Below are 18,191 nucleotides of genomic sequence, written 5' to 3'. Positions count from 1 at the left end.
AGTACATGCTTTTTATGTTGATTTTTACGATGGATTGAAAGATAAGTGGAGGGTACTTATTGTGCTAGTACGTTTCCTGTTATGGCCTATATGAAGACCTGTCACTGCCAAATAGTAATTAGAATGGAATTCCTTTATATGCTACAAGACTATGATCAAACTTGTTCCTAGAACTGTATTTATGATTAATTTTAAAAAATAACTACAAAAATGGGTGCATCCTTATTTGAATGTGCTATTTCCGGGATTTGAGGATAAAAACTTAATAAAAATGAAGGTTTGCTTGCTATAAAATTAAAGGCAACCAACAAACCACAATATTTAAACATTTGCATTTGATTTAGTATTAGGGAGTGTGGGTAAAATTTCTCACACTTTATGATCTATGTACAGAACATACAGTGCTAAATGCCTCTGTAAATATTTTTGTTTGAATAAGAACATGACTGCAGGCTCCTTCAATTACTCAGCTTAGTCCTACAGCAAAACTGTTTCTCAAAACTCATTCTGGCAATAGGATGCATTGAAAAAATCATTGACAGTATGTGCTGTGGCATGCAAAAGGAGTACCTACTTCTTCATTCTATCTAGTCAGAGGTCAAAGATGAGTGAAGTCAGAAATCATGGCATGAGGTTTAGTGTTTGCATTACCAAAACATTTTTCTATTACTTTTGGATACAGCAATGCTAGATTATAACCCTCATAATGATTTAATGCTGTATAAACATGTTTCTGTATATTTCTGTACCTTGTTCTGCAATACCCATTGTCGAAGGATATACCATCTGTCAGTTTTATTCACAAATAATGAATAAATATGCAGATAAATACATAAATAAATAGGAAGACTGTGCCTCACCTCTTGTATTGGTAGCACTTATCAGAACAATGTAAATTGTATACATTCATAACAGGATGAGCTCATCAGTAGTGTGAAGGAAGGCCACAGGCTACATATCCGGAATGTAAATGCTTAAATAAATGCTTCAGTGACTACACAGTTACCTAGCAGAGACAAACGGATAATAAAACAATCTCAGATAAAGGGTTAACAGCTTTAGAAAATACAATCTACTCTTCAGCAGAAAATTGCAAAGGTATACTGCAGTAGATTGAAGAAATATACATTTAAATGCATACAGGGGACAGTGCCTTGCTTCTGAGTAGTTCCCTTTTTTCTAGGCATTGCTGTATTGCACCAGTCAACCCACTCCCCTTTTCAAAAAATTTTGTGATCCTGTTAGTGAACCTAGAACATCCCTTTTCCTGGAACGTCCGATTTAAATAATTGACAGTACTGTGACATTTCTTACAGACAACAATTAGATGCAAACCTGCTGTAAACTTTAAAATGTTATAGAGATAGTTAAATTTGCTGAAATTCAAACAGTGGAAAAATCTGGAGTTACTCTGTAGTTTTCCTTTTCCCCATGGTCTAACTCTGACCTTCCTTATTTCTGCACTACTTGATAAACTCTATATGAGTTTAAGCAACCTAGAAACATTTTGTTGTGAAATAACTGCTGATACAAAGTGTTCAGACCTATATAGCTAATTATTTGTGTTTTCTGTAAGTTTATGACTTTCATTCTGGTTGATATCCAATGTTGAGAGGTTTTAGTTAGGAAGAATTGGATCCCATTTTAGCACACATTTGACAACAGAATAGTCCCTTCACTACAGTTAATACATAAGAAACAATTTACATTATTTGAAAAGCATATTATAAAAATGACATTCACAAACCCTGGTAATAAACCTTAAAGTCACATTGATCCCTAGGGGACTGATTTAATATTACATTTACCTTTTGCCAATCTATTAAATACATTTTGAAATAACTAGTTTTGCATTCCTAATAAGTGCAATTTGGATTTAATCTAATTAACAATATACTTACATAGTTACATAGTAGGTTAGGTTGAAAAAAGACATAAGTCCATCAAGTTTAACCACTAGGGAAATAAACATATCCCAGATATAAAACCCTATAGGACATAGTTGCTCCAGAGGAAGGCAAAAAAACCCTGGTACAATTTGCTTCAACAGGGGAAAAAAAATTCCTTCCTGATTTCATGAGGCAATCCAATCGACTGGATCAACAGTCACTGTTTTTTTACTTTAAAGCCTTAATACCCAGTTATATTCTGTGCTTCTAGAAAAACATCCAGCTTTTTCCTAAAGCAAATATTTAGTAGTTGTTGAAACTACTTCCTGAGGGAGCCGATTCCACAGTTTCACAGACCTTACAGTGAAGAATCCCTTCCTTATCTGAAGCTTAAACTTCTTTTTCTCCAGACGCAAAGATTGCCCTCTTGTTCTTTGTAATGATCTCAAAGTGAATAATGGGGAAGAGAGTTCTCTATATGGACCATTTAAATGTTTATACAGGGTGATCATATCCCTCCTTATACGTCTCTTCTCAAGGGAGAATAAATTCAGTTCAGCTAATCTCTCCTCATAGCTGAGCTCCTCCATTCCTTTTATTAGTTTAGTTGCCCTTCTCTGCACTCTCTCCAATTCCACAATGTCCTTTTTGTGAACTGGTGCCCAAAACTGGACTGCATATTCCAGATGTGGTCTGACCAATGCTTTGTACAGGGGCATTGATAATAGGCAATTTAAAGTGAAATAACCCTGTTTGGATAATCGGATAATTAAAGATAATTCTAATGGAGATAACTGATACAATCTAGCTCAAATCACATAACATGTTTCTAAGAAACTGTTACAAAAACAAACCAATGCTCCAGAACTTTCTAAGTTCAGATGAGGCAATTTAGATTACCAAAAACTGGTCTATTTTTTAAAGTTGGAACATAGTGTACAAAGAGAAACACATCAAGGAGCACAGTCACAATCCTCCTCACATTCAGATATAAACTTGAAACATCAATTTCATCACAGTCCGGGGCAAGACTGGTACACAAAGAAGATGAGACTGGGTAAGTCCCCAGGAGAAAACCCAGTGAGCAGTTCAGGACTGACCAAGACAGCTTGGAGATCCTAATGGTAGTAAATCTTTTATCATATGAAAAAAAAGCTTGGCCCAATTATTCTATTGACATAACAGAATTGGATATTGATATTTATTTTTTCTGCACCAGAAGACCATGTGACTATATGCATATTTTTCCTAGCACATGTCTAACTCAACGGATAGCCTCTTCATTATCTGGGATTTAAAGAGGGATGAAATAACGCCAAAAATCCCATTTATTAGACTAACCCAACAGATTCCACATGGTGACTTTCCAACATGGTACAGAAAGATATATTAGACAACCATTGACACCAAAAGCCTCTGGAAGATTCACAACCACCCCAGTTGACCACCAGGAAGACAATTTATTGAAAGGTACCTGTTCTGTCTTCCAGTCTTTTGCAAATTTTCCTGGATTAGATCATACATCCTAAATCAGCAAGTATACACTTTTTTTCTAATAGAAACTGCAAACGTCGTGAATTACATCAACCATGCCTGATAGCTGTTTAAAAAGTAGCAGCATGCATGTAACCTAAATATATTCAGTCCACTAGAGGATAGACTGGTAGTGTTATTCAAAGTTGAATGACATGTCCCTACCTGAAAATCTGGTTTCTTCGTCCTTAAACTGTTGAAAAATTATTTTAAAAGACATGACTGCTGCTATTGTGGGAACATTTATAATTGATGTTAACACAGGGTCATTGTCCACTCTGTTCTCTAGCTTTGCCAACCTCTTCATGGCAGATTGTGAAGTTTTTTGAGACATGTATACAAACTTGTCTGGGATATGCCTTGACACTTATACTCCAATCAATATGTAAAAGCTATTCTTGTTTATATATATTTTTAATCATTGCATCATTTTTGATGACTTTATTATGCTTTTTGAATACCTTTTTTGCAAAGGTAGTCTAGGTGTTTTGATGCACTTACTCTACTATTACCGACTCTTTACAGATCAATGCTCCTTCATTCACTACTGTGTGCTAGGGTCCAAAGACAACATAATAAGTAATTAAGGGTCACATCAGCGCTCAATGGGGGTACACAGAACAAATATTTATTTATGCTGAATTAATTTTTTATATTAGCATGGAAACTGTTTTTAGTACAACCCTTACAGTATGTTCATCATGGAGCTTAGCCATTTTCTATATTTTGATCAGAAGAGAAATAAAATCCACTATGAATTTTATAAGCTGTTTAATTGCACAACCAATCTAAAACTGTTGATCTGAACTCCCATGAACCTTTTGTAATTTCAGATAGATGTCTGTAATGGGCAATCTGACATCACAGAAAAGTGACGAGCCGGCGTTTTTAGTCAAGGTCGATCCACTTGGCAGCGTGTTTGCATGCTTAGATGCAGAGTGATTTGGATGTTGAAACTGTCACCCACTTGAAAGGTCATTCACTAGGGAAAGTGTGTGCTTCAGATTGGTTTCCTTAAAGATACAAATATTTATTTCTATTCATCACTATTGTTACCTCTGCTAAGTTATCTATTTGAACATCTTATAATTACTTGATTCATATAACATTATACTGTAACCTGTAAAAAAAAATCATAGTTTGTAGGGTTTTTAAATTGTTATGCTGTTTATTTGCACATCAAATTCCTGAATGTTAAATTTGAAAAAAAATATAAATCTACAGAACTTTCCAAATGATTTGCAAATAAAAAAGAACATCATGACTACGTAAGCAATCTAAGTTCATTCCAGGTAACTGTACTAAGGAATAAAACGATTCAACTATATGTATTTTCATTGTTTATAAAAATCAATTGGAGAAGGAAATCAAATAATACATCATTCTAGACATCTTGCATGTCTATAGAAATTAAAGAAAGCAACAACAAATGTAAATGTTATGCAATATTTGTAAAAGTAATTTTATTAAGTCACATGAAATCAATGGAATGAATATTAACACAAATGTGCTTCATGTCTTTAGTTAGTTGCCCAGGATATACAATTAAAGTATCATACGCTATTTCTGAGATAGTTTTAAAGTAGATGGAGTCTTTGGCAAGATTGATGACAGAGTACCCCCTGAGCAAAGCCATACCATGGATTCTGGAACAGTGGCTTGTTATTCTGCAACTGTACAGCTTCATGGCACTTTGTACATAAAGGTTAATCATAACAGAAATAATATTAATAATTGGCATGAATCATTCCACGCTCCTTAGCCAAGTAAGAGAATATCAAGTTGACAATACCTAGGGGTAGAGAAATTTAGGGCTTCGCCACTGAAAGTTGAATGCCCCTTTAAGTTAATAAGTAGGATTTTAAATAAATAAACATCAAAATCATTCAAAGATCTTAGCAGTAGAACAAAATATGTCATACCACTTAGTATATGTAATGTCAACCACTAAAATTTGCTGATTAGGTCATCCTCCTTGTAGCAAAAGACTACTCTCCTAAATTTTCTGTTTATATAAAATTTGTTGGTGGAATAAACCAGCTAATCATTTAATACAGAGCATATTTGGCAAAAGAGAACACTGCTTTGACTCTTTTCCAGGTCCTAAAATGTTGACCTAATATATTTAGTTGCTGCGCTACAACATACAAGACGCACATCCTTAACTATAATTACCCCAGCAATTATGCCTTTATGCCGATGTATATTTTACAGAGAATGACTTTATATGGTATAAACTATCTTTCCATGACTGCACCACATGCTTACCTTGTACAATATTAACTTGTTTTTATGAGAAACGTAAGAACCTACATTCCAAGTTAATGAAACACCTCCAAAAGGTCATGTGCCTTGCAAAAATAATATATTGTTTTATTTAAAAGAAAGAAGTTCCTTGTTTTTTGGTAAAGTTTTGAGTAATTTCCAGTATATTTATCCATGTAATAGGATGGTGTATTGCTTTGTGAAAGATCTGTTTATTTAATATGAAACTGCAGATTATATGAGGACAACAGAAAGTTTTCTGTGACTGTTTATACAAAAAGGTGTGTGCATAATGCAAACCAATTTCCTATCTCACAATCCAATATGGTAGTATGTACCCTCCCCAAAAAAAGAAATTATTAGCAGCAGAATAAACAAATAAATAAGAGGTAATACATTTTCCTAAACCAAGTTATTATGAGACATTTTCAGTTTAATTATATTCAGTGACTACTAGTACCATTTTGTTTTTAGTAAAAACAAAAGCAGTATCAAGTTTTATGATTTTGTTTTATGCCTGTCCCCTACCGGAATGTTGCAAAGATGGACCTTTGTGTGAAAGCAGTGGTCTCTCGGTCATACAGGGCCCCTGCTGAATTCAAGCTATACTAATGCAAGCAAATTTCATGTTCCCTGTGACTGGAGAGCTTTAGCTCTAACTCCAGAGGGGGTGTGTTGGACCTCTACAGGGAGGCCACAGCTTGGACACAGTGGTCAATGTTTTTTTTTTTTTTTTTTTTACAGTATATTGGGAAGGAACTTTTTTATACAAAATTTTCTTCTATTTCACAAAAATAAAAATAGTACACATGTTGGCGTACAAAGCAAATCACAATGAGTAAACATCATAATAGCATTGTCAAGGGTCAGTCTCCCAAACTCCAACCAGCCATGCTGACCATATACAATGCTTGTGAGGCTACAATGTAGGTCTAACACTACTACTACAACATATCAGTAACTGACTTTTTAAATTAAAACTATGTCTCCTTTCTAAAGAAAATTAAATGTAAGACTTTAGACATTTTGATGCATCTGGAATGCTTTTGCTGACCAAAGCTCAATTAAGCCTTAATTTAGAAACCTGCAAGGACAGCGTAAAAATAGTGGAATTTGATTATGTATACCAAACTTCGTTTACTATTTTGAGCATTGGAACTGATTGTCTTGCACGTTGGAGTTGGAGGCATTCAGATGGAGTTAACATCTGGGTGAGAGTGAAATATTGTAATTTTTTTTTTTTTTAGTAAACCCAGGTGAAGGTATGAAGATGTGTGACCTACTTGTCAGCCTGCATATGGTGACTGTTCTTGTAAGATTAGGCACTTGCAGCTGACATGAACAGTCATTTTGACTTTTTAGCTTTACCAACTACATTTTATCGTATGCACAATCCCTTCAGAATTTAAAACACACATGAACAACCATGTTTAAAAAATTAAAAAAAACTTTAAAAAAGTGGAATCTCATTAATATTTATGGTAGTTTGGATTGCAGAGGGGAATAAATATGGCCCCAGCTAGGTCTTTACTGTTGTCTGTGGCTACATTGTAAGCTGAATTTCCTGGGTCCCTTTAATGCTTCCAAATATGATGTCACTGGTCACCTAGGTACTTCTCCAGAAATATAAGGAAAATGCAGACCAGAGTAGGTTTCCAATCTGAATTCACAGACAATGCTATGGGAAAAAAAACCCAGGCTGCCATGATAAAGAAAAGAAGTAAACAACATGATGGATGATCACTTCTTCTCCATGTCCACCCAAAACATAACGTCTTAATGAGAACCAAAGTAAAATTATTAAATGAATTAACTATTATGTAAAAATAAATTTAATGTAATATTAATATTGTTTATTATTATAAATGTGAAGGTTTTCTGAACTGTTTCTATAATGCATCACTATCACTATCAATACGTGTTTGAGGTTTCAAGAAAAGCAGACTTTTTAGTGCTTAGCAAAAACAAGCTATGGCCACCCCTTGGATTTTACACACAGAGGAACATTACAACTCTGCCAGTTCAGAAAGCATTATTCACAATGCTTCATTCGCACATATCCTTTCACCAGCAAAGCAACAGTTCTTATTATAAACACAGCCACATACTGTATCCTGCTGTATATAAACCAACAGCCCACTCAGAATTATAGAACATGCTTCAGAAACACTTATATGGCAATAGAACTGGACTCAAAATGTATACATTGGTACAAACGTACTATATATTTATACTGTATTTCGTCTGGTATTGAAAATTAGACTCTAAGGAAAATGACTTATGATACAGCTGAATAATACAATGCTTTTTCACTCTGCTTGCCTGGATGGCCATAGAAGGTAAACTTTCCATACCATTCATACTGATCCATGGGATGGCACTGGTAATAATTTTATACACAAGAAAGACCAAAAAAAATAAATATATATATATATAATATATTCTTTTTACATTTTGAATAGTGTAAGCTATGGTGTACAACTCTGTAACATTTTTTGTATGTGCCCCTGTTACAGATTTTCCATTTCTTTCACTTTCTGCCCCAATGATGATGATCACCATGCCGAATAGGAGTAATCTTTACCAAAAAGAAACTAAAGAGCATATAAGTAATACATCAAGTTTATTGTAAACTTTTTTTATGTAGGAACATGTACCATAATATATTGTTACTGGGCAGCTTGTTGTCCATAGTTTGCTATTAATAGGGTCCACTCACGCCCCTACAGGGGCTAGCAGAGCTATGTGAAATGTATATGCTAGCAAATTTACATAAATTTACACTATAGTGAGAAAATATAGCTTTCCAATATAAAGAAAACAGAGTTTTTCAACTTTGATATACAAGCTACATATTTTGCAAGTGGGTGCTATGAAGCAGTATACAGTAATTATTATGGATTCATCATGTGCCTGACAAGATAGAAAACTAAAGGAAGGCTGCCTACACTACCCAGTTCTTAGTTATGTTCAATAGGATTTGAGCTTGGCTCAAAAGTATCTTTCATAAGTTACTTTGGCATATGCAAAGCAAGTAATGTAAGGTAAAGTAAATGTAAACCCAATCACTAAAATGTAGTGTAATGTCAAAAGTCATTTCGTTATCTTTAAATCTGCTCCTTTAGGAATGATTCTCTTTCTGTATACCCTTTGTTACTGTGGTATCACCTCCAGTAGAAGCTTTCAATGGAAACTACAAGTAGCTATTTCAACACACATTATACAACCATGGTTCATTGTTGTCAACCTCAGAGAAGGAGCCCTGAGAGAAGTCAGATAGCCATTACTAGAGTGCATGCAAGTAGACAGCAACTATTAGCAAAGAGGATACAGGAAGCAGCATGGACTGTTTTAATATATATACCTGGTGATTCAGCAAACTAAATGCCAAAAGATTATGGCTAACATCTACTTTATCGATGCCTATCTATTTTGGTACAAAACACTATCATTAAAAAAAGAAATAGTGCTATCACTTAAGAACATGTCACCTAGACAGCAAGAGGTTCCAAAATAAGTATCACTGTAATGGGATCTTTACCCCTCAGGCTTCAAATAAGTAGGCAAAAGTGTATACGCCGATGATGTCCAGGTATTTAGGGCTATTTTTGTCAGTGATGTCATGGCACATAGGCAGATGCCAAGTGTTTACTTTCCCTGCTCAGTCTTATTCTGTGAGGTTATCAGGTTATGATTAGCATTCACTTGTGGTAAATAAAGTGTAATGAAAAGATAGATCAGGGTATCCACAATCCTTTTATATAGAATCTAGATCAACCCCAAAATGACTGCATTTACGATTTCACAAAGCCAGTAAAAGAAAAAGTAGTGGTGAAAAAAAACACTTTTTGAAAACTTTTGAATATTTTTGAACAATACTTTTGTATGGTCTGGTCTGCTGGGGTCATATCAAGGTCCTGTGTAAAGCTTTTATGATATACTTTGTGGTAAAAAAAAAAACAGTCTCTCCTCATCCCACAAATGTGTAGAGTACTGATAGTTAAAGTGTTTATGTGATTTTGATAAAGGATTAAAGGCCATTTCAGACAGTAGTGTCCTACCACAGGGTCAACCGCACTCCCAACTGCTCCCATTTCCCAAGAGAGGTCAAGCACTCCCACAACTTACATTATCTAATTCTATAAAAAAATTAAAAATAAATTGGAGCGCTTCCAGCCGCAAGCAAATGAGTACACAAGTGTTTGATTAGGCATGAAAAAGTGCTGCTGTTACCACTCCCGGGCATCTATTGGCAAATGCCTGGCACCCGGGAGCCGTACAAAACTTGTTTTTTAACCACTAGTCTAAAACTCCTAAAGTGCGGGAGTGGCTATATATATGTTTATACCATAACATTAACTTTTTTTCTGCAGCTACCATGACTGTAGATAATAGCAACAATGTAACTGGCATAACTAGTATGTAGTCAAGGAGTTGGAGATAGATCTAATTGTCCTAATGATAGGTTCCTGTTAACGTAATCTAAAGGCTTTAGCTAAAATACTTTTCTACAGGTTAATCGCTATTGTTGATCCTGGAAAAAAATAAAAAAATGTTCAATATAAAGTTATAATCAACATTTAGCAGCTCAAGAATATACACATATACATTTAGTTCAGATTTCTATTCCAATAGTTATTTAACAGATCCAATTGAAAGTCAAATGTTTTGATCACCAAGTAATATCATTCCCAAAATGATTGACAGCAAATATCTGAAGTGAAGGTATAAACAGACTTAAGACTGTTTAGAAAACAATGCTCATGGGTTGTTTGCTTTTAAGCAGAGCAATTTGAGTTAAATACCATAAACAGAGCATTATAGCAGAGCATGGCCCATGGATATGGCAATTAAACTGTACAATGTGCACAACATATAGAACACATTTTAACTGTCAAGTTATTAAAAGAACTTTATTCCTCCGGATTACGCCACTAGTTACTGTGTAACTTTTGCAATTCATGAAACATAGCAGAGATTATTTTATTATATTTTTGGATGTTGATAAGCAACACAATTCACAGAAAATATGCATACATGACTGAATTTATTGTGAAAATACACCCAAAACTGATCTTTCAGTAACCATAGTAAGCCAAATAACCCTGAAATTTCCATTTAGAGTGGAAGTAAGCAGGTCAAAGAGAATTTCTGGTTTTAAATACCATAACTATGGAGTGTCATTCTGTTGTAAGGAGAAAGATCCCTTTAAAAAGGTTATGGTGGAGGTGTGACATGACAACCCAATTTTGGGGTGCTCAGTTTGAAAAAGCTAAGGGTAACCAAAGATAAAAAATGACAGAAGCACTTTCTAGTCATTTAACAAAGGTAGTACATTCTAAAACGAAAAACTGGATGGACAGATCAAGTTATGAAATTTTTATCTAGATGCCTGATCCAACACTACAAATTTATGTTTAAATCTATTAGATCCAGATTACAAGACCAAAACTTTGATAGTGCTGAATCATTTGGACGCTGGGAGATCAGATTGATATATATGCGCATAGTGACCAACTCAACCCAACATTCAACCCAGACACAGCAGTCATATGCTACACATATATTGTGATAAGCCATGGTGTAAGACTTACATTATTTAGCATATTTCTGCCATTCTACAGACATCTTTATAAAGTATATGACAACAACTGCCTATATAATGGGCCTGATTTACCAAAGCTCTCCAAGATAGAAATAGATTCACTAATATAGGAGATCCTGGGTGATCCAGCAAACTTAGAATGGATCTGGTCCAGGATTGAAAACATTTGCTGCCTAATAGCAATGATTATTAGGAAATCAAATTAAGGTTTGATAGATCAATCAGGTTGTCCCACAGTAGTCTATATTCTTCTGTATTGAAATACAGATAAGCCCTAAACCCTACTTTACAATCATTTGATAATGGGTGAAAGGCAACATTACCTATTTGATTAAGTGCACAAATACGTAACTATGCCAATATCCCTTAAGCATAGATAAGCAAAGAACTTGTGTCTTTAATAAAACCCAAGCACAATATCCTTTTGACTGAAGTTTTCTAGTCTAGGTGACAGAACACGGGTTCTCTGGCATCATCATCAATTCAAATCCTCAAGCATTTTGTTAAAGAAAACATTAAAAAAAATAGGTAAACCACTATTACTTTAGATTCTGTGTGTTGGGGTCTGAAGAGTTTAGTATATGATTTAACAGTTGCCAAAGGTCCAATAACCCCTTAAACAACAGATGTCTTTAACAGTAAGCCTATTTAGGTATATTTGGTATGGCATGTTGGTATTTAAACATTCAGTTATTTGTTACTTAATTCATTCATACAATGTACACTATGCTAAAAGATTTACTTTTCCTGACAGTGTTAAAGCAGAAACCACATTAAGCTGACAGATAAAGCAAAACATACCCTAAAGTATTTAAAGAATGCAAAAATAAATTATTAATAACTGTAGTTTACCAACCTAAAGAGACAGCTCACTAAATGTAAATGCCATGAAACAGTTAGATTCCTATGCCCCATAAATCAGTCCCTTTATTACTTCCTAGAAACCATACCAAAAATCTAATTTAACCAGGCTTCTATCATGTTATTACCTTAATGGAGGAAATTGCTTTCATTTTTTGTAAGCAAAATTACAGGTCTTAAATAAATAATTGTTATTTCTGTGAATGTGATATATATCACCAGGACTATTACTGCTAGCATTATCTAGGACCTTTCAAATTTCTGGGCCTGAATATTTAGTGTTTTCCCCCTTCGGTTCTCAGAATTCTCTACAGAACAGGTGTTTCACATGAAAGGGTCACAAGTATGCTAAACAAACCTCAGATACCTATTACCTAAATTAATTTCCAATAGTTCTTTGAAATGTAGTGGTTGTAGGGAACTTTAAATTACAGAATTAAGTATCTGTTTTACTATTTGTAGACCGATAACAGCTTGTAATATGACTGGTCCATGAATCTGTCCTAATACAAGGCAACGAAAAATGCATAAACCGTGGTTACCTTCAGTGATGTCAAAATGCTCAGGAGATCTAGAGCAGTGGTTGCCAACCTTTCAGACCTCACAGACCACTACAGTCATAATTTTAAATCCAGCGCATGTGCGCTGAGCCATGTGTCACTCAAAGGGGAAGAAAATTCCCCCAGAGTGACGTGATGATGCCAGAACCCACCCACTCCCCCATCACAGGCTCGACCTGCTTGCTAAACATCCTGGAGGTTAGAGAAGCGCACTATGGGGGACATGATCAGTGGGGTCAGGAGAAACACCCATGTGGGGGGCGCATAGGCCAGATAATTTTTCTGTGGACCACCAAAATTTTCTCGTGGACCGCTGGTTGGCGACCATTGATCTAGAGCTATAGGCAGGTTAAACAATATGCAAATGTAGGCAGATCTTGAAAGAGCCATCTCCACCCACCTCTCAAGCTTCTCCTTTGGCCAAGAAACTATCTATGCAACTTCAGATGTTTACTGTATATCTCAGTTAATATTGATTGTAGTGACATATGATTTTCATTCAAAGCAATTTAATCATTTTTCCATCAGAAACTCTGATATATCTGTGAAATAAAAGAGGTTTTCATAACCCAACAGTTTGAAAGTGATGGAAACCTACCAAACACACTATGTGCAAAGATGAAATGCTCCATATGTTTCCACTGTGAAAAGGTGAAAAGACTTCTGGGGGATGGTTATGCCATGTGCTACCCAAGCTGCATTCAGCCATGCATTGTCTATATGCTACAGGATCATGTCCTACAGGGCACCACAAGTCCCTTTGTGTTCAAAGACTGACGAATTAGGTAATTGAAAATAGACATTTCTGTTGAATCCAAGCATTTTTAAATGCTTGAGTGAAATGGTGAATAAGGTTCTAGATTCCTAATGCTCCCAAGGACTGGCTTGGCAAACATTTTTAAACATAATACAAAGAAAGCCAGCCAATAGCCATTCTCATCATAACAGATACAGTATAGATACATGTACATACTGTGTTAAAGTGCAAGTTTTCATTTTGGGTTTAGATTTTGTTCTAAATCATATCAGAATTACCATAGAAGTATATAATCAAGACTCAGACTAACATTTTATTTTTTGCTTAGTAGTACCCAAAAAAAAAAGAAATGTCCCTGGGAGGACAACAGAACTAGGGGTCTATTTATCATGTTATCCACACACTATTCCAGTTAAAAAATTGGTGAGTCTTTGGTAAAAATTGTGTTAATCTTATGTGATACCATTGATAAACAAACCTTATTGAACTATATACCTATAATACTATATTTGAAATTTTGAGAATTGTGTCTATCTTTTGTCAATGGGACCTTTTCCTATCCTCTAATATAAGCCCATATTCCACCCCCACCCTCTCACATAAACAGGAATCTTCAGCTTAGAGTTCCAAGCCTGTGGGTGGCAGAGGGTAGCTAATTTATGTCAGCAAGGTTAATTGCCCTCTTATGTCTATATATTGTAATATAGGCATTATATGCCATGCTCCAAAAACAGCTGGAACAAACATCAAAAGTCCACAAGTCAGCAGCAGCCACCACCGACTGAGACTTGTCTGGAGGAGAAGTAATCACACATGTTGAGAAACCTTACTCGATAGCTAAAGTTTTCTCTCTGATTAGTAGGCACTAGATATATTTGCAGTGCTTTTCTGTAAATCCTCTTCTTAAATTAAACCTGAATTAACAATTGTGACCATTTGAATCTGAGAAACCACCAGCCAGCATAAATGCCTTAGGGCGGTTGGATAAAGTCGAGATGTCCAACCACCTTTTATCATCTATGGTGATCCTTAGATAATTTGCTAATGTACTGTTTACTGTATGTCCACTTATCAGAATTGTTTCCCATTTTACTTTAAGTGATTTTAACTTAGTCATGTGATTGTTAGGAGCTTTTCTAAAACACATGAGTATTTTACATCCACTGACTGACATGCATACTGTATAACATGCATACATCTGCATTGACTTAGCTGATGACTGGTAAACATGTCTCACGTACAAAGGAAAGAATTATTGGTATATACTAAAAGCTAGTTACATACATTCATACTGCCTATGATTTGGGAGATTTTCAAGTCACCTGGCTGTAAGCTTTTTGAAGTGTATAGTCAAAAATAAAATAAATCTGCGTGCTAGTATGAGCTGAGCACATGTATGCTTGTAAGCAAGCAGTAGGAAACGTGCAATGTAAGCTTAACTCGCACGCATATTCTTAAACCAGTAATATGCAGGTGTACCATGTGCATGTGCGTCAGATTAAGGTACCTCTAGAGCATCATCTGAAATCAAATCAGATAAAGCCCTACAAATGAAGCATGCTATTTTAAATAAAATACTATCTTTAAACCTTAATGATGATGGAATGTTTATTGGAACTGAATGCTAAAATATGCTAGGTCAAAGTGGGCCTATTACATCCCCCATATACATCGGGGACAAAGGGGGTGAAAAACTAAGCAAAAAGCCACAGGAAGTGCAGAATTAGAGCTATTGAAATATAATTACATTTTACCTTGATCATGATGTTTTGTAAAGGTTCTGTACACGCAGGATAACTTTTTTTTAAAGTGTTTGGAGTGTTTGTATAGAGTAATAAGAGGTAAGAATCACTGTCAGGATTTATTGCCATACAAGTGTCATGCATGTGCTGTCCAGAGAATAAAGGGAAAATGAAAGACTTCTTTTCTCCGATACATATTGGCTTCACTTGTCAAATGTAATAGAGTTTACACTGAACTGTACAAATGGAGTGTTTTAGGGACCATCCGTTGTGTCCACATTCAATAAACTGTGTTCCACACATTTACTGGTATTAATAACACCTCCATATATCCAGCATGCCATATTACCAAGTCCAAAAAATGTATTTACTCTCCCTATATCTCCTGGTGACTACTTTAACCATGACTGAAAGTGAAAAAAATGTCAATAGTATCTAAATAGTGGGGAAAGCTTCCAAATAAGGATGCTTGTTCTGGTCTCGGAAGGGAAAACTAAATTTACCCTATTTTGGAGAGATTTTCCTCTATAGGACATAAAGTTAAAGCAAGGCTCCACCATGGAACATGGCAAGAAAACCCTAAAATTGACAAGTTTTTAACCATACCGTCACATCCTAAATATACATAAACTTTTAAACTCAGATATATTTTGAAGACATAAAGGGACCTTACCTGGTGGAGATCCCAGGGCATCCTCATTGGCTAACAGTCCTCTTTGTTTGACACTTTGTAGCCCATTCTTGGACTTCCAGAGGAGCTTCACCATTTCTATAATCTCTGGCAGCTCGCAGCTTAGACTTCCCGAGTGGTAGGTTGGCAAACTCCCCATGTAGGTGGGTAGAAGTACTTCTCCTGTCCTCCAGCTCCTGCCCACCTCCAGTGAGTTATAGCATCTATCCAGTACTGGCATCCTACCCTTAGCTGCTAGGGGAAGAGCTATCACCCTAACAGCTGAGACTGGGAAATGTTCTCTGGTTCTTACACCCGAGGAGAATCCAAGGAATTAAGTCTTTCAAATTGGTTTCACGCTCTTCTCACATTCCAGACTGCAGTGTCTGAAGACACTGCTCCTTCCCTGCCTTCTTCATCACTTTCTTCTTGGTAGCATTTGGTGGGATCTTCTAGGAGATGGGAAGAACCTCAGTGGCATGTGCCATGCACAGCAAACACACTCCAAGGGTCTGAGAGAAGAACTGAGCTGCCCAGCTGGCTTGTTCCTCTGTGTGGGCAAGGTGCCAGCTCTTCCTTCCTCTCACTGCATTATGATCAGGGCTTTAAAGCTGATCCACGGTAAGGAAAATTCATGACCTCCCTCCCCTCTGCTTTACCTTCTCCTCCTTAGCTGCTTTTCAGTCAAGCAAAAGTATACTTGGCTGTCTAGTTTAGCTTGTCTATGGAGTTTCTGCTTGAAGGGAAATGATAGTGATTCACATACCAGAGTCAGCAGAGAGGGAGAAGTGAATCAGAGCTGCAGGCACAAGCCCAGTACATGTTGTGTAACTCAGCAATCAGCTCTTCTTCCTGTCTGCCTGCTAAATACTGTATATACCAGAGACTGACACAGGGAATCACAGGAGGAACATACAACTGCTAATACTGCTACAGACAACTGCTAATACTACATACTGCACTGTAATCGTGTATTTATTTCTGATTTTCCAATCACAAGGGAATCACTTTTCCTTTAGAAACTTGTTGGTGTTTTACTTTTGGATAGTTAAAATATCTGTCAGGTGTTTACAATTTAGTATTCACATTAAAGAGGAACTAAACTCAAAAGTCCCCCAAAAACAAAAAAACATAAATTTATCTTTAATCCCGCAGAGCAGTCAATCGGTCCGGAGGTCTCTTCCATCGGGTCCTGCGTTTTCCCCGAATCCGTCTTCGTGCCGGCGCTCTGGGAGCCGCCATCTTCCCCTCCCTATGTCACCTGACCCAGGCGCGAGATCAGGTGACTGCGCATGCGCGAGATCAGGTGACTGTGCATGCACGGGATCAGCAATTTGTTTCCCTTTTCACGAAAAGGGTCCTTCTGCGCATGCCGGAGATGCTCAAGCATGCTCAGAAGGAGCACCCAAGAGTCTCCCAGGATGCGTGACATAGTATCCCGGGAGGCTTTGCGCTACCATTCATTAAAAATTAGGACGCAGTGCTGCACCCTTTTTTTGTCTACCCTTTTTATGTAAAGTGAAAATTGTCAGTTTAGGTACGCTTAAAACAGTCTCTGGCTAGTAGGAAAAAAGCAAGCCATGCAACAAGAGTCTTAGCAATTAAAACTAAACCTCCCTTACTCGTTGGTGGAAGTTTCACCTAAAGTTAGCCATAGATGTTTCACTAAAAAAGATAGACATTAAAATAATTGTTCATCCTTAAAAATCTGCCAGTTTGTACATAGAGCATCTTCGTTATGATTTTGCCTTTGGGTGAATATAGCATAAATACTGTAAAAGCTTCAAGTGTGTCCAGTAAAGAGGTGTTAAGACCCATTCAATTCATCACATATCAAGATTCACCAGAAACTTAGGTGAAAAGAAATCTATTTGACCTGTTACTTCCTGTCTTTTTTTGGATTAAAGTGAAAATCCATTCAATATTTTATAATGATGGAGTATTTTGGCCACCAACTTAATTGCAAAACCTTTGAATCTTTGTCAATGTAAATCATAGGTAAAGCTTAGGAGCACCCTAGGGGTATGCTTGGACCTCCTATGCTTAGAAATGGCACTGAGAAAAATGAAAGGCAAGCAGCCTACCTGTTCTTCCACTTAGATTTTCAGAGTTCCAGAAGGTTAGTTTTTGTGTTTCTGCTTTCCTTTACAGTCCACACTTAGCTCCTGAGCTTGGCATGCCTGTACCAGTCCCACTTATCTATTGTGTCTCTGCTCTCCTTCAATCTCCCCATTCACCTTTACTGCCTACTGTCACTGCCGTTCCGCTACATTATCCAGCAATTTAGCTCAACATAAGACCTTAACAAC

General features: G+C 36.2%; 1 protein-coding gene across 2 annotated transcripts in view; it reads right to left on the bottom strand.

The window, feature by feature from the left end:
* The window catches only part of PDE7B (phosphodiesterase 7B), a 177,844-nt gene that overhangs the window by 46,923 nt on the left and 112,730 nt on the right, over nt 1-18,191 (bottom strand). The window contains exon 1 of one of the 2 annotated variants that reach the window (XM_072408932.1): nt 15,886-16,693. The exons of the other annotated variant lie outside the window; for it this stretch is intronic. Within the exon in view, the coding sequence (XP_072265033.1) occupies nt 15,886-16,123 (238 nt within the window). The 5' untranslated portion in view covers nt 16,124-16,693. Of the gene's footprint in view, nt 1-15,885; nt 16,694-18,191 lie in introns of those variants that run through there. 2 annotated transcript variants of the gene reach the window in all.

This window comes from Pyxicephalus adspersus, chromosome 4, assembly GCF_032062135.1.
Source record: "Pyxicephalus adspersus chromosome 4, UCB_Pads_2.0, whole genome shotgun sequence".
NCBI lineage: Eukaryota > Metazoa > Chordata > Amphibia > Anura > Pyxicephalidae > Pyxicephalus > Pyxicephalus adspersus.
Note: the sequence above shows the minus strand (reverse complement) of the source record. Positions and strands in the feature narration are given on the sequence as shown.